Genomic DNA, 24,468 nt, shown 5'->3' with positions numbered 1-24,468 from the left:
AAAAAAATATTGTTATATATAACATTGGACCAGCTAGAAAAGTGCATCCTGTTGGCTACCTCAAATTCAACAGAATTAGAATATCAAAGGCATGTTTAAAGTGTAATCAGGATATGTTTGGCACTAATGTTTAATGAAGACGTTCTCTTTGTCTGTGTGTCTCCAGGCCACCACGGATCTGTACGGGAACTGCACACTGCGTCACTCGGGCACATCTGCCGCTGCGCCTGAGGCCGCTGGAGTGTTTGCCTTGGCGTTGGAGGCCAAGTATGTACACTTCTGTTTTCCAGCGTACAGCTCGGATGGGCAGTGAGCTCCTATGAAAGATTTATGAAACAATAAGGCAGCGTGCGTACACGCGGTGCTGGCAGACTCCCGCTGAGATCGTAGATTACCGCTGACAAGCTTCGTGTCACAGCAGCAACACAAGCACAACTCTGGCTTTATAAAGCCGTGCCTCATGCATGATTGATACTCTTAACACCAGAACAGTGCTGATGCCATAGCTAACCTGCATTCCCAATACATTGAGAGATGAATGATGATGTTATTGCATAACCTGCCAACAAATTAACATTCTGCATCATGTTCCTTTATTTAAAAGTCTTGCTACTCGTTTTGAAGACTCATTACATCTAAAGAAACTGGATTTTGCATCTTCTCTTAACGCTTTCCACGCCAGCACTCTTTTAAAAAGTTGAATATCTGAATATACAATATATATCTAAATAAAGAACAGAACCTCTGCTTTTAAACCCTTTACTGTCACCCGCTTTTTGAGAATAGACATTACAATGTACTATTCAAACTTAAATGGTTGTACTTTGTATTTGTTTTAAAGAAAACACTCAGCAGATTATTGCTGAAGTGAAAGCAGTTAAAAAAAAAAGTATGAAAAAGTTGTGAGTTTCAATTTACAGTAAATCACATATACTGTACTTAATATTTTTTCTTGTATATAAAATATATATTTTACAAAATATGTTTCTCTATAAAAATACTATAAAATCAAAGCTATATATCTAACCAAGTTGTGTTCCAAATTTGAAATTAATATCACTAAGTTGAAGTTCCCATGAGATTTTGTTTAGGCGTAATACCAAAAATAGCCACCGGGTGACATACATCCCATTGAATTTAATTGTATGCATCCTGCCGTAACAAATTAATACATTTCTGTGCAAATATCACTTCTGTCACAAAATATGGAATTTTGAGACTCAGACCTTTCTGACAATATGTGTTTTGTCAAGATTAGAAAAGGTTTTGATAATAAATGATGAAACATGATGACGCCCAAAAGGGGAGGAGCCTGATAAAATAATTTAGAGTACCGTTTCTATGGTAACGCAACATTCAATTTCAAAACGGTTTTCACAGGAAGAATTCTGAGTTCGTAAGCTTTAAAATTAAACCTATTTTATGATAACTACTAAAATATGTGATGTAATAAAAAAGGCGATAAAAAGGAGCTGATTCAGAATGATGATTAAAACACAGATGGAGATCGAGTCCATCAACATCCCCAAAGATTCACAATCGTTTCTTCTTCATTGGTTCAATATTTCATTCAGTATTGTTAGTGAGTTTTGATTCATATACTTTTGAATGTTTAACGTTCGCGTTAGGTATCATGAGCGTATGCAACGCTTTTTGGATCTGAACATTGTGTACTATTTCAGAAGATGTGTAATAGCGCCCCCTACCGTATAACAGTGAAAACATGGATTGCCAGAATAAGCTGTTATAAGTTAATTGTACTTGAAATAAACAGGAAAGAAATTAAGTAGCTGTGCAACACGACACAGATACACACCGCTTTTCTTCAGTGTAAATGTGTGGTACTGTGTGAGCTCGGGCTCTGGCACCAGCACTGTTACTCTGTTGGTGGAGAACCGGTATCTGTTCATTTCTGAACCCACGACTGACGCACTTCATATCCACATACTTCCAGCTGTTGATGAAGAACTGGCATCAATATTGCTGAGCGCCTCATGAAAAAGAAATTAAAAGGCACTTTTGGTTCACGCCAATAATAACCCTGTTTCAATGAATGCCAGGAAACAAATTATATTTGGACTGTATCTGGTACTTCAGGCTCATTAGAAGGGTTTTGTCTTCTCGCACTCTTGTGCAGGTATTAACTCTTTCCCTGCCATTAACCGAGTTTTCCAGCAATCCATGTTTTCACTGTTATACAGTAGGGGGTGCTGTTACACATCTTCTGAAAGAGAACTGAATCTTTCCATACAAAACGAGTGAAGAAGCAAAAACAAGCACAAGAAGCATTGCTGACACACATGTAAACTGTGACACAACTGCCTAATGTTACTGGATGAAATGTTGAACCCATGAAGGGGAAACGACTGTGAAGCTTTAAGACACAATCTACTCCATCTGTGTTTTGATTATCATTCTGAATCACAAGATTATTATAATAATATTGCACAACTTACATGGACTTGGTTCACTCTTTATCTCAGTTGTTGTTTTCACTGAATGCTCATCTTGTGTCTTATGAATCTGTCTGTCGTAATTTAGATATATTTTTTTAAGATGGAAGAATGAGGTTTTACAGATGCTAGAAATGTGGCTTTCAAGTGAAAGATGTGTATCAAAGAGCACACCCAGGTTCCTAACCGACGACGAGGACTTATCAGAGCAGCCATCAAGTGTTAGACAGTACTCTAGGTTATTACAGTACGTGCATATCAGTTATGCATTCTGTTCATTTAGTGAATTGGTAAGTTTCGTCAGGGCGCGAAAAAGATGGTACCAAAATGGTAAATGATATGGTACCTAATGATATCTCCCAAGGGTAGCATGTACTGTGTGTGTGTGTGTGTGTGTGTGTGTGTGTGTGTGTGTGTGTGTGTGTGTGTGTGTGTGTGTGTGTGTGTGGCATGTACAGAGTAAACAGCAATGGTCCTAGTACTGAGCCTTGTGGTACTCCATACTGAACTTGTGATCGATATGACATCTCTTCATTTACTGCTACAAATTTTTATTAAATTGATAAAATGGAAGAAAAAAATACAGGTTAATCCTAATAAGAAACAAACACATAATAGAAAGCAGGATCTGGGGCAGAAACAGAACGAGCTCTTACCATGGAAGATGGCAGGAATCACAGATAAAGCAAAAACGAGGAACAAACAGAATGCAAAAAGAGTAGCCAGAACTAATACTGCACTGGAGATGAGGAGCAAGTTAAAAATACAAATGAAGAACGTCGCAGTTACTGACGTAACCTTTGTTCCCTGATGGAGGGAACAGAGACTTTAGATCAATGATGACATTAAGACTCCCAAGTATGACCCCGTAAAGTCGTCACTTGACATAATGTAGAACGTGACTGACAGAAAGGGAACTGCAGTTTCAGTGCGGTTACAAGTCAGGAGGAACAGAGAGAGCTGCGAGAATGAATATACTGCAACAATTAAAGAGATAAATTGCCTTGCTTGGTAACATGCAGCTGCTTACGACTGGAATACACTACAACACAAAGTAACTGATGAAAACACGGACCAGGAGGAAACACAATAAACCAGTGAACGTCCATTCAACGACTGACAGAGAACAAGGGAAACAAAGGGCTATATATATATACAGGCAGACAACTGAACAAGATAACAAGGGGGCGTGGCTAATAAGAAACGCCTGGGGAGACTAATCAACATTAAACCTACGAAGAACTGCGAAACATGGAGCAAGAGAAGCAATAACCTAAAAGTCCGTCATAAAAGTCATAAAAGAACTGAACTGGTACGTCCTAGCCCTTGATCACTTGGGATCAGCTGGAGTTGATATATTATTTAAAAAAATTTCCCCCTTTAAGAATTTGTTTAATGCAGCATCCAAATGTATATAAATTAAATTATTCTTGTTTAAAAAAAAAAAAAATCAATATATCATCGAGTTGTTTGTTGTGGTGGTGATTAGACGAGATCTGTGGTGACGTCACAATCGTGTTGCATTGTGGGACATATAGGTGCCTGAAGTGTACATATGTTTCTGCTTGCATTCACACACGTCAGTAGGACTGGTGTTAATAACTGTGGACACGGCCTTTCCTGTGTAAAGTCTTTGTGTTTGCTCAGTACTTAATAATGATGTAGGTGGCAAAAGAGCAGGCCTCTTTGTTCAGCCGAAAGCAAACACACATTATAAACTGCAGGACCGTCTGCATGTGTCTGTATACCTGAGCCGGACCAGCAGACGTATGGCTGAAGGCTTTTCCACAGTCGGACTTCGAGGTTTCACAATACACTGTTCAAGTATACTAGTAATAAATGCATTTCTTTTGTGCTAAGAATACTAAAAATACATTTACCTATGTATGTGCTTAATAAAAATTCCCTGCAAAAGTATACTTAACTGGTATACTTAAAGTCTGCTAAATTGGAACAACTAATTTTAATGCACTTTAATTGTGCAGAAGTCCAACTAAAGATATATACGTATACGTGTACTCGATTGTGCTAAAGTGGGACTATTGCAAATAAACTTACGGTACACTTTAAATATCTTGCATTTGAAGACTGATGTTATACAGTGATCACACAATCCTTATTAATAATGATATTAAAACACATTTTAGGCATAATATTAAGACATATAATTTATACATATAATATAAAAATGCAATAAAGAAATACTCCAAATAAAGTTTAATTATAATTTTATATCAGTAAGTATAGGCTAAGCGATATGTCAATAAAAAGTAATATTTAATCGAAATGTAATACTTGGATCTGGTGAAGCATCAGTCTTCTCTCTGGTGGCGTATGCAGATCATCCAATAATTTACTGCACTTAAGCTCCGCCCCTGCAAGCTCACGCTCATCTGCATACACTTATGAGTGCCACGCCCACTTCCCATCACCCAATCAGCAACCGATGCACAGAATCAAGTCCCGCCCTACATTTTTATGTATTTTCTTTACTCAGCCAATGCAACATAACCATAAGACTTCCAAGCGCATTTTTACTACAGCCAGAGAGCGTTTTGTTAGATTATACGGCAGGGACGAGCGATGGTTATTCAGAGATGTTTTGCTGCTGAATGCTGAGATTGATCAGAGTGAAGTATTCCTGAGAGCTGTGTAATAATACAACATAAACCATAACTGATATGTGATTTGAGTCTGTAGGATGAACAGTCAGAGAGTAGTCAGTAAATCAGGGAAATGAACATCCGCTCTGCTCACCGCTGAGAGGACTCGGGAGAAAGCATGGAAGGGGTTTGTTGATTCGTTGCTATGTGGTCTTTACAGGAAGTCATGGACTCAATAGAGCACATTTATTTTAGATTGATATGATATCTATTGATTGGGAGCATAAAGGAGGGTTGAATGTTTCATATTTATGACAAACGCCCATTATCATTGCAGTTTCTTTTCCTGGGCTTGACTTTATTCCCTTTATTTTTAGTGTCAATGCTCCTAAATTATGGAATTCATTACCCCATTAATATCTCATCTACTGTACTTCTAGACTCAACTGAAAACATATCTATTTAACATGTACTTTGGATAATGTGACTATCTGTGACCCTGGACCACAAAACCTGTCACATGGGTCAATATTTTGAAATTGAGATTTATACGTCACATGAAAGCTGAATAAATAAGCTTAATTTCCATTGATGTGTGGTTTGTTAGGATAGGACAATATTTGGTCGAGACACAACTATTGAAAATCTGGAATCTGAGGAGCAAAAAAATGTAAACATTGAGAAAATCTCCTTTAAAGTTGTGCATTTATGTTCACGATTGTGCTGCATTCACTCACAAAAATACATGTTTTATATATTTACGGTAGGACATTTACTAAATATCTTCATGGAACATGATCTTAATATCCTCATGATTTTTGGCATTAAAGAAAAATGGATAATTTTGACCCATACGATGTACAGTTTGTTATTGCCACAGATATACCCGTGCGGCTCCAGACTGGGTTTGTGATCCAGGGTCACATGTGTGTCCTTTCGTGTTTGCAATGTGGGTGTGTTGTAATGTATAATGTAAAGCGACATTGAGCTATGGAAATAAAACTATATGTGCTAAATAAAACGTGTGTGTGTGTGTGTGTTTTCCTGTAGTCCGAACTTGACCTGGCGGGACTTGCAGCATCTGACAGTGCTCACGTCTAAGAGGAATAAACTGCACGACGAGGTGCACCAGTGGAGGAGGAACGGCGTGGGCCTGGAGTTCAACCATCTGTTCGGATACGGTGTGCTGGACGCCGGAGGAATGGTCAAACTCGCCCGCGAGTGGAAGACCGTTCCCGAACGCTTTCACTGTGTGGCTGGATCCGTGCAGGAGATACAGTGAGTACAGAAAACACACAACACTACAACATGCAATGCTGTTGGCAAACATTGTACTTCAGCAATCAGACAGTGATATGTCCAAGGGAACGGGACGATGGAGGGAGAAGGAAGGCTGGGGATTGGCTGGGTTGTGAGAAGGAAGTGTTTATTACCAGAACTCAGCCAAATGGTTGAAAAATAAAAGTGACTTGTGACATCAGCCGAAAAGGCCACAAAGTTAGCTCAAGTTATTACATTTTGATAAAAGATTATAAGGACAAACAGGGATTGAAATTAACTTTTTTACTAGATAGATTAGATAGATAGATAGATAGATAGATAGATAGATAGATAGATAGATAGATAGATAGATAGATAGATAGATAGATAGATAGATAGATAGATAGATAGAGAGATAGATAGATAGATAGATAGATAGATAGATAGATAGATAGATAGATAGATAGATAGATAGATAGATAGATAGATAGATAGATAGATAGATAGATAGATAGATAGATTGATTGATTCAGATCGGTTGTACTGTCTACTGTTGTAAGCCAAGCCGGTAATAACATCTGTATGTTGTCAGATCACTGTGAGTTACGGTACTCTACATTTGGTACGCACAGATATAAACTTGCAAAAAATCTGAAGTCTGAGATAAGAAAAAAATCACAAATATATATTTTGCATGTTTTTATTCAGTGACAGAAACAAATGAGATATAATTGCAAGATGTAAACTCATAATTCTGAGAAATAAAAATCACAATTATCTTTTTTTAGTTCTTATTCTGTGGTGAAAACAAGCTTCCATTTTATTGTACTGTGTCCCATGTACTTTCTTATGTAAATCGCTGCAATTAGTTAACGTAACAATAGTTACATTTACGTTTTATGAATGATGCCCATAATTATAAATTAAATAGTGGTAACACTTTACAATAAGGTTCATTAGTTAACTACATTAGTTAGCATGAACTAATAGTAATAATGCACGTATACAGCATTTATTAATCTTTGTTAATGTTAATTTCAACATTTACTAATACGTTATTAAAATCTTGTTAACATTATTTAATGCACTGTGAACTAACATGAACAGCTGTATATTTTTATGAACTAACGTTGACAAAGATTGACAAATACAGTAACACATGTATTGCTCATGGTTAGTTCATGTAAGTTAGTTAATACATTAACTAATGTTAACTAATGAACCTTATTGTAAAGTGTTACCGAAATAGTTGCCAACAACCTGATTAACAAGAAAGCTGTGTGACATTTATGTGCTAAATAGTTCTTCGCAAACACACGGATCGTACATTTCTTAAATGTTTCCTTTTAATAACCGTTGTCTCGTCTTTATGCACCGAACACATCCACACCCGTGTGTCCTCTTGTGTGGCCTTTGGATATTTCTATCAACTAGTTTCCCGGGAAACACTAGCCTCTCAAAGACTGACGCGCACACAAACACTCCCACTAATCTGAGCGCTGTAATGGCCAGACTGGGAGACCTGCCTCTGATAATGCCATTACATCCACTTTACAGCCACTCGCTCGAGTCCTCCGCTGTTATCATCACAACAGCCAGTCAGCGGCGCCGGGCCTTTGTGCTCGCCTCAACAAAGAGGAAAACACATCATCTGGACAAACCAATCGTCGCCACCACGATGCTGTGCCATTGAAAACAGAGGAACATATAATCATTGTTTTCATGGCCCAGTTTTGCCGTTTGTTTCGAAACAGCAGAAGATCAGAATGGCAGAACTGTAAATTTATACAATTAAATGAAAAGTTATACTTCGGGTGTAACAATATATCGTGTCACAATATATCGCAATACAAAAATGCATTAATATGTATCGTGGATAGTGACAATATGTATTCGGTATAATTCACCCAAAGATGAGATGTATATAATGTTGAATATAATGTATAATAATGTAATGGGGGAATATCTGTGAGTCCTGATAATGACAAATGTCTGATGTTACCAGTAAAAAGTGGCCGACATTATTTTAAATATATATAGTCAATGACGGAGTGAAAGCATATTAGTCTAAAATAATTCAGTATTTTCATCTTCAGAATCATGAATATTGTTATTCTGGTGTTTCTATTGTCCTGAGGCTTGGACTTGGTGCTGGAAACCCAATGCAATTCATTTACACACACTTAGGGTGTATTCACACCTGCCTTGTTTGGTTCGATTGAATCGAACTCTAGTTCGTTTCCCCCCTTGGTGCGGACCTTTTGGGCAGGTGTGAATACAGCAATCGAACTCGGGTGCGAACCAAACAATCGAACCGAGACCCGGCTGAAGAGGTGGTCTCGGTACGGTTCCAAACGAACTCTGGTACGGTTCGTTTACGATGTGAACATGAACCGACCCAATATCGGCCCAATATCAATATCGACCCAATATTGTTCGTTCAAGTGCGAAAGAGAATTCCATTCCGGCGCGCTGTCTGGCCACACGATACTGTTGCGCGTCTTTCTGCGCGTCGTGTGTGCATCATTGGCAGTGTTGTGCATGAACGCGTTCATATTTTCGCTGAACTGAACGAATCACTTTTCATACAATGAACGTGAACGAGAGATTTTTCGAGAGAACTCATCTGATTTTTTGTACATAGCATAGCCTATTTGTTAGGATTTTAGTATCATAATGATTAGGCTAATAAATGCATGCACAATTATCCGTGAACTTGATTTAAACAAATGCCTTTCAACTTGTGTGTGCAAAATTTAGAATTAAATTAATGTGCAGAAATTTGTACAAATAGAGAGTAGGATATGTAGGCCTACTATACTGTTGTAACCATTAAAAAAGCGCGTTTCATATTTGTTAAAATATTATAATGTTATTTTTTTCCCATTTATGTTGATTTATGAAAAGTGAACAGCACGACCGAGATAGGATGCGCAATATGAGACATGGAGCGGGTCAGACATGATTTTGACCGTTGAAGTTGAAGTTGTTATAGAAAGCCTTTCTTTAAAGTGAATTTCGTTTTGTATAAATTGTATCTTAATTTTAATAAATTTTTCATCAACCAATTGCCTGTATTTAATGAATAGGCCGACGAAACAAATATAACGGTGGCGCCCGCGCGCTCACTTGCGCACGTGAACTAGAGCACATCCTAACTTAACGAAACTCAGTGTATGCCTCACACAGACATGACAAATAAACCAAATACACAAAGCTTGAAATGTCTTTTAACGAAATTATTCAAAACGAAAAAGGCTACTCTCTGATTATGTAATCCATTATTAGGCTTATTTATGTGCATTTCTCTCTATAAGCGCGTTCACACGGAGATGGCGATCGTCAACTTCATCTTTGCAGCCGAGTCGACACTTTTAGAGAAAACACTTGTTTATTAATAAAAATCATTACACGCGTCACCGGATTAATAATAGCCTACATCTTTGTTAAAATAATTTAACAAATGAACGTGAACTTAGTTAATTTTTTTTTTTAAAGAACTATGAACATGAACTAGTTCATTATCATCTGTGTGAACTGAACTTTGAGCTAGTTCTTTTTAAGTATGAACTGGCACAACACTGATCATTGGAATGGAATGAATGAGTGAGTGTGTGCGCATCAGGACATTCACATACAGAGCGTTCTCTTTAGTCTAATCGCGCATAAATGCTTTAAAAGCATTTTCATGAATACGAGCGAGTTCATATAATGTAACGATAGTTACAATACAAGGATGGTGGGTGTGGGGTGGGGGTGCTGCGTTAATTTACGTTAAACTGGTCAAACTTAATCGCAAGCGTAAACGTTGACAGCACTTGTTAGCAGTAGCCTATATACAATAAGAATCTCATTATTTGAATGTGTGAACATAGCCCCTCTCTATGAATCTAAACTTTATACTTTATAATACCCACTGTAAGCATCCCATGGTAGGCGCACATGAGAGCATGTTCTCTCCGCCGGAACCGCAGCACATCGTCGTCTTCTCAAAATCCGAATTATAACATCGTATAGATGACATTGTGTCATATGATACTCATTAGTTTTTTCATATTGCGTTTGTAGAGAATAACACAAAAACAGTAAAAGAACAAATATTGCAGTACGAAATATCTCCAAATTTATTTTTAATTTTTATTTTTTTTATTTATATCTCCGAGCCTTTTTTTTTTTTGCACTTCCTGATTTCTCTACTTGAGAATCCTTGTCCAATGAATGGACGACCTTAGCACACGTGTGGTTTTGTTTACACATTTTGGTTCACTTGCAAAAAGAGCAGTGTGAAAGCGAACCGTACCAAACCAAAAAACAAAACAAATTATTTGGTCCGGACCAAAGCAAGTGAACTATCGGACTTTCCTGGTGTGAATACACCCTTACACACATCAAATGTAGCATTTTAATCAACAGTTAATTTTGTGTTAATATTTTCATTTGTCTTAGAGTATCGTGTATCGTGAGTTCAGTATCGTGATATGTATTGCATCGTGACATGAGGGTATCATTACACTCCTAACAGATCATTACTAATTTTGGTGATTTATTTATTTGAGATTTCTGTAGTTGAAGTGAAACACATTTGTCTGAGCCTGATGCCTATCCATTATGGCCAGAGAGGTCTTCACATTCATACTTGTTTATTAGGTAATGTCGCTGAATTATTATTAACTCTGTAAAGGTCACTGGGAACATTAATGTAATCTAATAGCCAATCTACTGACTTTTTCTTCTGCACTGATGTATTGGGAAAGTCTGCAGAATGGTTTTAAATCAATGTGAAATAATAACTGACCCAGTTTTCTTTATTAACCCTTGTACAAAAGAAGTACACTTGAAAAGAGTAATTACTACGGAAATAATACACTTTTAAAGATTACACTTCAGAGCGAACTGAATGTAATGTTTTTGGTCACTTAATGAAATGAAAAATGAAAATGTATTAGTTTAAATGTATATAAAACACAATTAGTTGAACTGTAATCCCACTTATATAGCACATATGTAATTTCATAATTAGTTCTATTGTCTCTTTGAAATATGGGTATAGTGTACTGACAAGTATTTATGGCAAACTAAAATGTACTTAATAGAATTTCTATTGAAAATTGTATATCATATTTATGTATATCACAACATAAAGTGTGTTAAGAAACAGTTGTGGTAGTTGTGCCAAGGCAGCGCGTGGATTTAAGGTCTGCATTGCAATACAGAATCTATAGTGGCTCGGATCCCGCGTTTGCCGAGGCAGCGCATAGATTACTGGTCTACTCTGCGATAAAGATTATGTGCGGGTGCGAGGCACAGTGAGCTGAGGGTGCTGGCTGTGTTCATTGAGAAATATCTCGACGCGCACAGCCGTGCATTTTCGGGTGTTTCAGCCTTGCGCCCGTTGACTTTTTTTCTCGAGAGATAAATGCCAAATATATTGTGAACGACTCGAATCTCGCGGTTGCAGAGGCAGCGCGTAGATCACGGGTCTGCAATAAAAGGGTCACACGCGATCTGTGAAATAATACTGTTTGGGTGCGAGGCATTCACAGTCAGCTCCTGAGGGTCCTGTCAGTATTCATTGAGAAATATCTCGACGTGTACATCCGTGCGCTGTCGAATGTTTCAGCCTCGCACCTGTTGACTTTCTTCTCGAGGGATGAAAGCCAAATATATTGTAACGGCTCGAATCTCACGTTTGCCCCCGAGGCAGCGTCCTCCACTTCAGGGTATCGAAAACGAGACGAAAATAGTAGGGCTGTCCCCCCGTGGAGGGACGAGCGAGAATCGCTTCTCCGCGGAGCCCTCAGGCAATCGATGTTTGTATCCAGCATCAAGTGCGCTCCAAAGGCTTGCAGCCAGGCAGTGTTCGCGTCCGCACATAGGAAACAGTTTTCGATTATTCCCTGCCGGTCCTCCACTTCAGGGTGTCGAGAACGAAACCGAAAAAGCCTCCCCTCTGTGGAGCCTTCAGGAAATCCATGTCTGTATCCCGCCGTTAAGTGCGCTTCGGGACACAACGGTTTCCAGCGAATGCACGCTGCTCTGTCTGCTCCACAGGCTTGCGGCCAGGCAGTGCTTGTGTCCGCACATCGAGAATCGTTTCGACTAAATCCTGCCAGAGAGCCGCTTCAGGTGATCGAGAACGAATCTCGAATAATACCCGAAATCAGTCTTGAGAGGCTGGTTCCCTTAGTAGAATATTTCAAAGCATGGCAAGACCTGCCAAACATTTCTCCTACTGTCCTGCGCACAATAGAGAAGGGTTACAGGCTGCAGTTTGTTTCCGCCCACCGAAATTCAACGCGTTGGTGTGGACTGCAGTTCACCCAGTGCAGGGGTCGGGTATTGGAACAGGAAGTAAACTCCCTGCTGGTGAAGGAGGCCATAGAGCGTGTTGCTCCGCCGGACAGGGAGTCCGGGTTCTAGAGCCGCTACTTCATAGTTCCCAAGAAGGATGGAGGGTTGCGCCAATTTTAGATCTAAGGCATTTTAATCGGTCTCTAAAGAGATTCAGGTTCAAGATGCTCACTATTCCCATTATCGTGAGTCAGATCAAATCTGAGGTTTGTCTTGATTGGTTTGTCACGATAGATCTAAGGGACGCATACTTCCACATATCCATCCTTCCATCTCACAGTAAGTTCCTGAGGTTCGCTTTTGGGGGCAAAGCGTTCCAATAATGGGTTCTTCCGTTTCATGTAGCTCTCTCCCCTCACACGTTTACCAAATGCACGGATGCAGCTCTAGCTCCGCTGAGGCTTTACGGTATCAGGGTGCTAAATTATATAGATGACTGGCTTATTATGGCCCAATTACAAGAGCTGGCATTTAGGCATCGAGATGTTGGTCTCGCTCACATCCTGGGGCCTGGGGTTGAGACTCAACAAAAAGCGTGTTGGCACCAGCCCAGAGAACCACGTTCCTGGGAGTAGTGTGGGACTCGGTAACAATGCGGGCACAATTGTCTCCTGCACAGGACTGAGTCAATACTGGCCACGGTGACCAGTGTAAAGCTAGGCCAAGCCATCACTATAAAACATTTTCAAAGAGTGTTAGTGCTCATGGCAGCAGCGTCCAACGTCATTTAATTCGGCCTGCTGCACATGAGGGCCCTGCAGTTGTGTTTGAAAACCAAGGGGTTGCACGTCCCAGGGGACCAGAATCAAAGAGCAGACATCCTGTTGAGGCAGGGGCTGAGACCCAGGGAATGGAGACTTCCTACCAAGACGAGAGGATCGGCCCAGTGGAAGTGGATTTGTTCGCGTCTCGAGAGACGTCCCACTGTCCACTGTGGTTTTCTCTCACCTATCCAGCCCCATTGGGGTTGAATGCCATGGTACAGACGTGGCCGAGGCCATGCCTATAAGCTTTTCCCCCGATCGCTCTGCTCCTGGGAGTTCCGGAGAGGGTCTGTCGAGACAGTATCAGCCTACTTCTAGTATCCCCATACTGGCCTGAGTATGGTTTTCAGACATCATAGCACTCCTGGCAAGCCAGCCTTGGCAGATCCCTCTGAGGAGGGAGCTGCTTCCACGGGCCGGGGGCTCAATATTCACCCTCGACCAGGCTTGTGGAAACTTTGGGCCTGGCCCCTGAGGGGGCTCAGTACCTAGAGGCTGGCCTGTCGGCTGGAGTGGTTGAGACCATACTCAGTTCCAGAGCTCCTTCCACTAGGAGATTGTATGGCCTAAAGTGGAATGTGTTTCCACTTGGTGTAGAGAGCATGAGGTGGACCCAGTTAACTGCCCGGATGGTTTAGTACTGGAGCTCCTCCAAGATCGCTTCTCCACTGGTCTTACCCCCTGTCCACACTCAAGGTGTACGGCTGTCATTGCGGCTTTCCACGCTCCTCTGGGTGATGGGCCTCTGGGGAGACATCAGCTGGTCATTTATACTTATTTATATTTGTACTCATTTATACTCTAGCACTGTGTCTACAATCGACACTTAATATTTATACTCTAGCACTGCGTCTACCATCGACACTTAATATTTATACTCTAGCACTGCGTCTACAGTCGACACTTAATAATATTTATACTCTAGCACTGCGTCTACAGTCGACACTTAATAATATTTATACTCTAGCACTGCGTCTACAGTCGACACTTAATAATATTTATACTCTAGCACTGCGTCTACAGTCAACACTTAATAATATTTATACTCTAGCACTGCGTCTACAGTCAACACTTAATAATATTTATACTCTAGCACTGCGTCTACAGTCAACACTTAATAATATTTATACTCTAGCACTGCGTCTACAGTCGACACTTAATAATATTTATACTCTAGCACTGCGTCTACAATCGACACTTAATAATATTTATACTCTAGCACTGCGTCTACAGTCGACACTTAATAATATTTATACTCTAGCACTGCGTCTACAATCGACACTTAATAATATTTATACTCTAGCACTGCGTCTACAGTCGACACTTAATAATATTTATACTCTAGCACTGCGTCTACAGTCGACACTTAATAATATTTATACTCTAGCACTGTGTCTACAGTCGACACTTAATAATATTTATACTCTAGCACTGCGTCTACAGTCGACACTTAATAATATTTATACTCTAGCACTGCGTCTACAATCGACACTTAATAATATTTATACTCTAGCACTGCGTCTACAGTCGACACTTAATAATATTTATACTCTAGCACTGCGTCTACAGTCGACACTTAATAATATTTATACTCTAGCACTGCGTCTACAGTCGACACTTAATAATATTTATACTCTAGCACTGCGTCTACAGTCGACACTTAATAATATTTATACTCTAGCACTGCGTCTACAATCGACACTAAATAATATTTATACTCTAGCACTGCGTCTACAATCGACACTTAATAATATTTATACTCTAGCACTGCGTCTACAGTCGACACTTAATAATATTTATACTCTGGCACTGCGTCTACAGTCGACACTTAATAATATTTATACTCTGGCACTGCGTCTACAGTCGACACTTAATAATATTTATACTCTAGCACTGCGTCTACAATCGACACATAATAATATTTATACTCTAGCACTGCGTCTACAGTCGACACTTAATAATATTTATACTCTAGCACTGCGTCTACAGTCGACACTTAATAATATTTATACTCTAGCACTGCGTCTACAGTCGACACTTAATATTTATACTCTAGCACTGCGTCTACAGTCGACACTTAATAATATTTATACTCTGGCACTGCGTCTACAATCGACACTTAATAATATTTATACTCTAGCACTGCGTCTACAGTCGACACTTAATAATATTTATACTCTAGCACTGCGTCTACAGTCGACACTTAATAATATTTATACTCTAGCACTGCGTCTACAGTCGACACTTAATAATATTTATACTCTAGCACTGCGTCTACAGTCGACACTTAATAATATTTATACTCTGGCACTGCGTCTACAGTCGACACTTAATAATATTTATACTCTGGCACTGCGTCTACAATCGACACATAATAATATTTATACTCTAGCACTGCGTCTACAGTCGACACTTAATAATATTTATACTCTAGCACTGCGTCTACAGTCGACACTTAATAATATTTATACTCTAGCACTGCGTCTACAGTCGACACTTAATATTTATACTCTAGCACTGCGTCTACAGTCGACACTTAATAATATTTATACTCTAGCACTGCGTCTACAGTCGACACTTAATATTTATACTCTAGCACTGCGTCTACAGTCGACACTTAATAATATTTATACTCTAGCACTGCGTCTACAGTCGACACTTAATAATATTTATACTCTAACACAGCGTCTACAGTCGACACTTAATAATATTTATACTCTAGCACTGCGTCTACAGTCGACACTTAATAATATTTATACTCTAGCACTGCGTCTACAGTCGACACGTAATAATATTTATACTCTAGCACTGCGTCTACATTCGACACTTAATAATATTTATACTCTAGCACTGCGTCTACAGTCGACACTTAATAATATTTATACTCTAGCACTGCGTCTACATTCGACACTTAATAATATTTATACTTTAGCACTGCGTCTACATTCGACACTTAATAATATTTATACTCTAGCACTGCGTCTACAGTCGACACTTAATAATATTTATACTCTAGCACTGCGTCTACAGTCAACACTTAATAATATTTATACTCTAGCACTGCGTCTACATTCGACACTTAATAATATTTATACTCTAGCACTGCGTCTACAGTCGACACTTAATAATATTTATACTCTAGCACTGCGTCTACAGTCGACACTTAATAATATTTATACTCTAGCACTGCGTCTACAGTCGACACTTAATAATATTTATTAAGCGTCGTCTACAGTCGACAATTGGCTTCGAGTCGGACAACATCTCGTCTCTGACCCAGGAATAAGATCTCTAGTGCTCCACTAACTTGCTGCGCAGCATTAACTATACAGACTCCAGACAATGCATTTGAATATGTTTAAAAACAGTTTTTATAGAATAAAAGCATGGCAAAGGTGACACGATACATTAAATAATTTTCCTACAATATGATTGGTTCTTCATATGTATAATCCAGCTAGTTATCCTTCTGTTACTAGGTAGAAGAAATGTCTTGATTTATTTCACTTTGTCACTCAAAGTAATGAGTTTATAACTTAAGATAACTGTCTAGATTCACTTCCCCTTTTGTTATATTCGGACATGATTCAGACACACTGACTGACTGACTGAGTGTTTTGAGACATTTCAGGTTTCAAAAGCATATAATTGTTAATCCTGCAAGAAAAATAAATGTTAGTTATGATTAATTAAAAAATACATCACACAGTCATGAAAGTTCACTCTCTTGAAGTACACGTAAGTGGCCTTTTATTTCAGTAATATTATATAATCTAAAGTATCTACAGTTTTATAAGTACTTTGAGATACACTAAAGGGGACATTCAATACAATTAAGCACACTTGTTTCTGACAAGGGAATGCATGTTCTTGGTGTTATTGTAAATAATTTACAATGTTTGTCTTTGCAATGTCATCTTTCATTATCACAAAGTCTTCCTTATTCCAGTATGCAACACCTGCCTTTCAACAATCAATTCCCTAATGGAGAAAAGCAAGTCCTACCGTATCCTACATTTTTCTCATTGAATATTCATGTAGACTGAAATATTTCAGATTGGGGAAATAAATGGGATTTTTCAAAATTCAGAGAGCGGAGACAACTACAGTCTTATTTATAACCGGAGGCGGACAGTAGTGAAGTATTTTTTACTCTGCTTAAGGACATTTTTCAAGTGTGTGTACTTTATCAGAGTGTTTTCTTTGGAAAACTTTTACTTCACAACAATCCAAAGCATAATGTCGTACTTTTTACTGCACTACGTTTCATTCTGAATTTCATTTCATTCTTAATTACATTGGAAATCTTGTACTTTCTTACTTTTACTCAAGTAAAAATAATTCAAAGTTTTACTTGAGCACAAGAAAGAAAGTACAGAACAATTGGACCATGAACTTTTATTTATGAAATGTAGAGCAGTGAAAAGTATGATATTATGCTTTGGAATAAAAGTAAAAGTTTTCCAAAGAAAAACACCCTCATAAAGTACAGATGAAATTGAATCATTTACTTGAGTAAAGTAAAAGTGCTTCACCACGGTCCACCTCTGGAAATAATCAAATCAAAACCAGAATTGTTTATAAAACGCATGGGTTGAGATATAGAACTTTGTGACATTTGGCTGTTTGAATCCTACAGAAATCTGCAGACTTCTCCACATGGCCTTTCCCCCCAAAACATATTTATCAGTAAGGATGTTGTGTACTGTATGTGTCCACTGTTCCAGAGAAGTGATTATGGAAGAACATAACATTTGTCTCGGTTGAAATGCCCCGAGCTCGCCTAAAGGTCCAGTGGAGCTTTAGCATGTACATCAACCGCTGTTAGCGTGGTGCTGTGGATACCGCAGTGTTTAACGTGTAGTGTACCTGATAAAATGCCATCTGTTGCCTGTAAACAAGCCAGTTAGACAGTATCTCCCATCGTCGGTCATAGCGTACAATTTTTTAATCGTTTGCCTCTGGCTTGCCAGCAGTAATAAATGCCATCTTTATAATATCTCGCTCTCTTTCTTTGTGCAGTAAAATCCAGTCGGGAAACAAACTGGTGCTGAGCATCTCAACCGATGCCTGCCAGGGAAAGGACAATTTCGTCCGGTATCTGGAGCACGTTCAGGCCGTCATCACCGTCAACGCCAGCCGCCGCGGAGATCTCAACATCAACATGACTTCACCCATGGGAACCAAGTCCATCCTGCTGAGCCGCCGACCCCGGGACGACGACGCCAAGGTGGGCTTCGACAAATGGCCATTCATGACCACACACACGTGGGGCGAGGACCCTCGGGGAACCTGGCGGCTGGAGGTGGGTTTCCAGGGAGAAAGCCCGCAGAACGGCCTGCTGAAAGAGTGGACCGTCATGCTGCACGGCACACAAAGTGCTCCTTACATAGACCAAGTGGTGAGGGACTACCAGTCCAAACTGGCCATGTCCAAAAAAGAAGAGCTTGAGGACGAATTAGACGAAGCTGTGGAGAGAAGCTTGAAAAGCCTTTTGAGTAAAAATAACTAGCCATGTGCATGATGTCCTCTCTGTGTTAGCATATATTCCTAGCCCATTCTCTCTCGGCTTTCTCTTTTTTCTTGTGATTATTCAATGAATGTCTCTCATGTGTGAGTCTCTCAAATTAAAAGTGTATTCTCTGAATGATACAGTGACCCTGGAAAATATTCGGACACTTAAGACACACTTAGACAAGTCCAAATATGCAAGTGTCCGTTTTTGTAAAGAAAGACAGCACAAGCACATTTGACAAGCAAAACACTTTACAAAAAGAGTTTTTTCAGGCATCCAATGATAATGGTAAATTTCGTAGTAGTAAATCGTCTTGTCAGCAGTTAGTTAAGGCTGTGTTCACACTTGGCATGTTTGGTTGGATTAAACCAAACTCTGGAGCGATTGCTCTGTCAGTGCGGTTCATATGAATAATAGTGAACTGCAGTCTGACCGTTTGTTTTGTTTTGGTCCAGACCAAGCGAACCCAACACCCGAAAAGTAATTTACAAAAACATCTCAGAAAACCTCCAGCATCATTTTGTCTTGGTTTGATGTTTTGTTTTTTAATCCAGTGACATTCAAACTCAGAGACGTTCAAAAAGTGTGACTCGAGTGTCCAAGTGTATGTTTTGCCACCACTGTATGTCCCACCGAAATAAATATTACATTCCACTTACTTTTTTTTTTAACTCTTTACAGAAATGTATATAAACCAAATATATCTACACTTTATTATGTTCTTGCTTACCCTGCTGTCACACACCTCTGCTGTACAGTTTGTGACTGTAAATCATTTTGTGTGGTTCTCCTTAAAGTTTAGTATCTTGCAAACAGAGCAGTGATATTTCTTTCTGTAATATATAAATATATTTTGTGAGGAGAAGATTAGTTTTTATTATGAAGAGATGGAATGTGAGCTAAATATACTGCTTATGGCCAAACAAAGCATATTTCATAGCATTGTCTATATATAATAAATCTATTTAGCTGTTTGTTAAAGCACCCGAGTGATTAAGACAGTGATTTCCCCATTGGCTTGGTTGATCTGGGGGTGCAATGGTTTAGAGTTGGGGTCTAACTCCCAAACTCTGGTTTGTGTTCCCAAGAATCTTTGAACATGGCGTATCCAATAAGAATTTTAAGTAATGTAAAATAAATAGATAAAGTTATTGTTAATAATCAAAATCAAATAATTCTGCTAGGTATTATATTTCATTATCCTAACTGTTGGCTGTTGGTATGTCAATGTACATTTGTAGTCGCAGAAAAACTCTACGCATTATGTAAACTTAAAAAAATAAGGTGCATTGTGCCCATGAGAAGCTTCCTTTGAATCCTGAATGTGATACTTCAGTATTTTCTCTCTCCCTCTCTGGACCTTGGATAGTAGATTATGCAGAGGTCACGTCTGTATCCCGCAAGGTCAGTTTAATGAAAAATGGATGAGTTTCATTTTGCCACTGGCTCCCGCAGAGAAGCAACCTCACACGAGCAGTGGAAGAGATCGACTGCAGAACTAACTGAACCCTGTTAAGGTTTCTTCATGCCTTAAAATATCCTGAATGTAACTCGACACCCATGCCTCATTTAGTATACGCGGTTCAATGAATATGCAAATGAGCCCCGCCTCCACTCACTCACTCCAGTGGATCCAGTGGTTGACGATCACACGTTGATCTGATTGGTTACAAGCTAGTTTGTGACGTCAGAAACACCAGCGATTTCAAATCGTGTTTTTGAGACTGTCTTTGGTTCACTGCAGTTTTAAGCAGAAAATACTCAGCAATGCTGTCGACTTATGAACTTACACATGGTGTGTGTTAAAGCAGATTATAAACACCACATAGACACATAAACAACATTAAAAGCTGGATTTACACCACAGGGGACTTTAAGGTTCTGACTAAACATTCTGGTTACACTTTATTTTGATGGTCCACTTTAGACATTTGAATGACTATATGTAACATTGCAACTATTAGTAGACTGTCCGCTTAATATCTGCTAAAACTTAATTTTGATGCTCCAAACAGACTTTCCACTGACTATAAGCAACTTTGCAACAACATGTCAACTTATTTTACTAAATGGAGCCCTAATACTCTAACTAGAGTTAGTAGACATGTAGTTGCAAAGTTACTTATAGTTAGTAGAATTTTTAAAGTGGACTATCAAAATAAAGTGTAACCAACATTTTTATATTTTTAAAGCTGCACTGTAAATCTTGTCAGCTCTTATTCATCTTTATCATTAATATGGTGGTCTTGGAATTGATCCAGACACCTATTATTGTGGATTCAGCATCCTGCAAAGTGATCCATAGCAGTGCAGAAATACTGTTTTCACAGTCACACATGATTGATTGATTCTGCAGACTGAAGTGGGGGTTAAACTGAGTTGCAGAGAGTGAATAGTTCGCAGTAAACTCAACATGGCAGAGACTTATGCAGAATAAAACAGCTTTCCCTTTGAACACTAATATGACAAAGTAATCTTGTGTGAGTGAACTTAATCTAAAAAATAAATAAATGTCAAAACGTTTAATTTGTTTCTGTGTAAAACTGCACTTTAAAATCCAATGGTTTCTCCAACAGGCGGTGACAGTGCCATGCAAAGACTCTACAGACAACTAACAGACAACACAAGTTGAGACTTTTAGTTTCAATGTTTATTTTTGGTGCAGTTAATACACATCAAGACTGCGGTGGGCAATGCTGGCATCTTAAATTGAACAAAATAATAGCAAAAAAAAACTCTAAACAGTTGCTGTGGTTTGACTTCAGGGTAAGGGCAAAAATTGGTGATACTGTACATGTTAATAGGGTAGCTCTACGGCTCTGTTCAGGACTTAGGGAACTCGCCGCCTTTTATGATTCCAGGATTATAAAGCAGCATTTCAAGTGTTTTTGCAGAGAAGGCAATCCTAGAGTAAAAAAAAAAATCCATCCAAGCTGGTGAATGAAGCAAAAGGAAATGCAGAATATAAAATTGAAATTGACTATTTAACCTATGATTTGTAAGCCATCTCTTTTTATGATTATACATTTGTTGTCATTGGGTTGATAGCTTAGCAACATGGTAACACCAAACTCTTTTGAAATACTCTTTGAGCACAGAGTAATCCAGCAGGGAGAGCGTTCAAGTCAATCACTTGTGAAATGCAATACCAGTCGGTGCTTAAGAAGGCAGCTCACAAGGGTTGGGAACAGAGCCTGAGAATCCAATTGAAACGGGCAAGTAAGGTTCTCCATGTCATGTTTCTTGAAGGATTAGTTAACTTCAGAATTCAAATTTCCTGAAAATGAAAATTTACTCACCCCCACGTCATCCAAGATATTAATGTCTTTCTATCTTCATTCAAAAAGAAATGAAGGTTTGTGAGGAACACACTCCAGATGTTCTCCATATAGTGGCTTCAATGGTCCAGCGGGTCGAAGGTCCAGATGTGAGTTTCGGTGCAGCTTCAAACGGCTCTTTGTCTTTGCAAGTTTGACTTGAAAACACTGGGTCGTTACTTCCGCCTACGTCACGCATGACCTGGTTGAAAAGTATATATATATTTTTATATATATATATATATATATATATATATATATAAAATGACAATTGTTTGTCTAGATGATTCCTCGGCTGGATCGTGAGAGACTTTGAAGCTGAAACTCACATCTGGACCTTCGACCCCATGGACCATTGAAGTCACTATATGGAGAACATCTGGAGTGTGTTCCTCACAAACCTGCATTACTTTCGACTGAAGAAAGACAGACATGAACATCGTGGATGACGTGCGGGAGAGTAAATGATCAGGAAGTTTTAATTCTGAAGTGAACTACTCCTTTGTCATCTTTTGGTGTGAGGGGGGAGATGGGGGCAATGCAGTTTTAGCTTCCCAAGTTTTCAGACAGTAAAGGCCAAAGGCAATGGTTCAGGAGGTTAACAGCAGCACTAGGAATCTCGTCAACGGCAAAACCGGAGCGGGTCAGAGGCAAGAATGGATCAAACGTGCAGAATGTTTCAGTGGCTCAGGAAGATCTATCGGCATGTTTCTTTCGACTGGTCTTCTCGATCATGGTCTCCACCACAGTGGTTGTCTCTTCATAGCCCTTCACTCTTTTGTCATGCGAGAGCTTCTCCACTGACTCAATGACCTCGAGCTTCTCATAACTCATGGAGTCCGGGGGGATGGAGCTGTGCGATGGCATGGGTGGGAAGATGCTGGGATCCTCCGGGATCTTGCGCTTGCCTCCACGATGGGGTGAGGGCTGCCTGGGGCCCGGAGGAGGAGGGCTGGGGCCTGGAGGAGGAGTGCTGGGGCCCGGAGGAGGAGGGCTGGGGCCTGGAGGAGGAGTGGGGTCCGGTTCTGGTTCCTTCCCTTTTGGATGAGGCTCTCCATTTTTGGACTTTCCCTTTCCACCATTTCCACCCTTCGTCTTATCTCCGTCGTCTTTTCCCTTTCCTGGGTCCGACGGTGGGGAAGGGTTTAGGGGTGTTGGTCCGGGTAGGGGGCTTGGGGCAGGGGAAGGCATCATGTTATCTTCGATTGTAACATAGACGTGACTTGCAGAAGGGGTGGTTGAACAGAAGCAGGGGTCCAGGTAGTTAGAGTCGCCGGTCACTCGTACGTAGCGTCCCTTGGTGAAGAAGTCCGCGATGGGCTCCGGTCTCCTTCCCCGCCTCATGCGATCACGAATGATGTTGCAGAGCGTGTCGAAGGCCTTGCTGATCTGTGCGCCATCAGGCACATCTTCTCCAGGAGCATGTTCCTCTCTTCTCAACCCCTCGCCCCCTTGTTCTTTCTCTTCCTCCACAAATCCTTCTGCTGCCTTCCCCTCAAGTCCACTAGCTTGTTTGGAAGTGATCTCTTTCATTTTAAACACTTTCTTAGGCAAGTTCTTCTGACGAGGCTTAACGTTGGTGATGACTTTGATGATATCTGAAAAAAAAGCGGATAACAGATTTTGGTGCAATCTGAGGGTCAGTCTTGTTATGCAAATACTTTTAGAACTAAAGTATTTCACTAAAGGTACATATCAGTCTTTAGGAAATATGCTCTGGCCAAGCTGAGTCATGAAACACTCTCAAACGATTTTTATTTTTTTTGCAATGGAAAAATATGCATTGCATTCTCAACACTGCCTCATGGGGGCACTATAGAAAGCGTTAATGTAAACTTTGTTCTTGTACTGCTAGTTTTTTTTGTTCTTTTAGGTTTTTCTACTTTTATGTTGGAAGATCCGTTTGAAGAGAATCCTACTCGGCAAGCAATAACGCATTTAACTGCAGATTTTTCTAACCGCTCATACTCTATGCTGAGCTCGCACATGCGCCTTCATGGATTCTTCACTAATTAATCTGTCCAGAAGGTGGCAACACTGCACATGCACATTATTTCTCAGTCGAAAAGACTTATTCATGTTCATTTATTTATTTTTATCGATTGCAAATTTTTTTACTAGATTAAACACACATTTTTGCTCTGATTAGCCTACTCACGATGAATCACCATCAAAAAAACCTAATGTTTTTAATATATTTTATAA

The 24,468-nt window shown here is 39.5% G+C and overlaps 2 protein-coding genes across 2 annotated transcripts in view; one reads left to right on the top strand and one right to left on the bottom strand.

The window, feature by feature from the left end:
* pcsk2 (proprotein convertase subtilisin/kexin type 2) overlaps positions 1–19,763 on the top strand; it is a 79,251-nt gene extending 59,488 nt beyond the window's left edge. Inside the window, exons 10-12 of the mRNA XM_079634742.1 lie at positions 167–267; positions 6,107–6,334; positions 18,454–19,763. Of these exons, the coding sequence (XP_079490868.1) occupies positions 167–267; positions 6,107–6,334; positions 18,454–18,943 (819 nt within the window). The 3' untranslated portion in view covers positions 18,944–19,763. The remainder of the gene's footprint in view (positions 1–166; positions 268–6,106; positions 6,335–18,453) is intronic.
* Positions 19,764–22,647: 2,884 nt separating this feature from the next.
* Positions 22,648–24,468, bottom strand: part of bfsp1 (beaded filament structural protein 1) — a 40,479-nt gene continuing 38,658 nt past the window's right edge. Inside the window, exon 8 of the mRNA XM_079634449.1 lies at positions 22,648–23,861. Within this exon, the coding sequence (XP_079490575.1) occupies positions 22,951–23,861 (911 nt within the window). The 3' untranslated portion in view covers positions 22,648–22,950. The remainder of the gene's footprint in view (positions 23,862–24,468) is intronic.

This window comes from Phoxinus phoxinus (assembly GCF_949152265.1).
Source record: "Phoxinus phoxinus genome assembly, chromosome: 14".
Lineage (NCBI taxonomy): Eukaryota > Metazoa > Chordata > Actinopteri > Cypriniformes > Leuciscidae > Phoxinus > Phoxinus phoxinus.
Note: the sequence above shows the minus strand (reverse complement) of the source record. Positions and strands in the feature narration are given on the sequence as shown.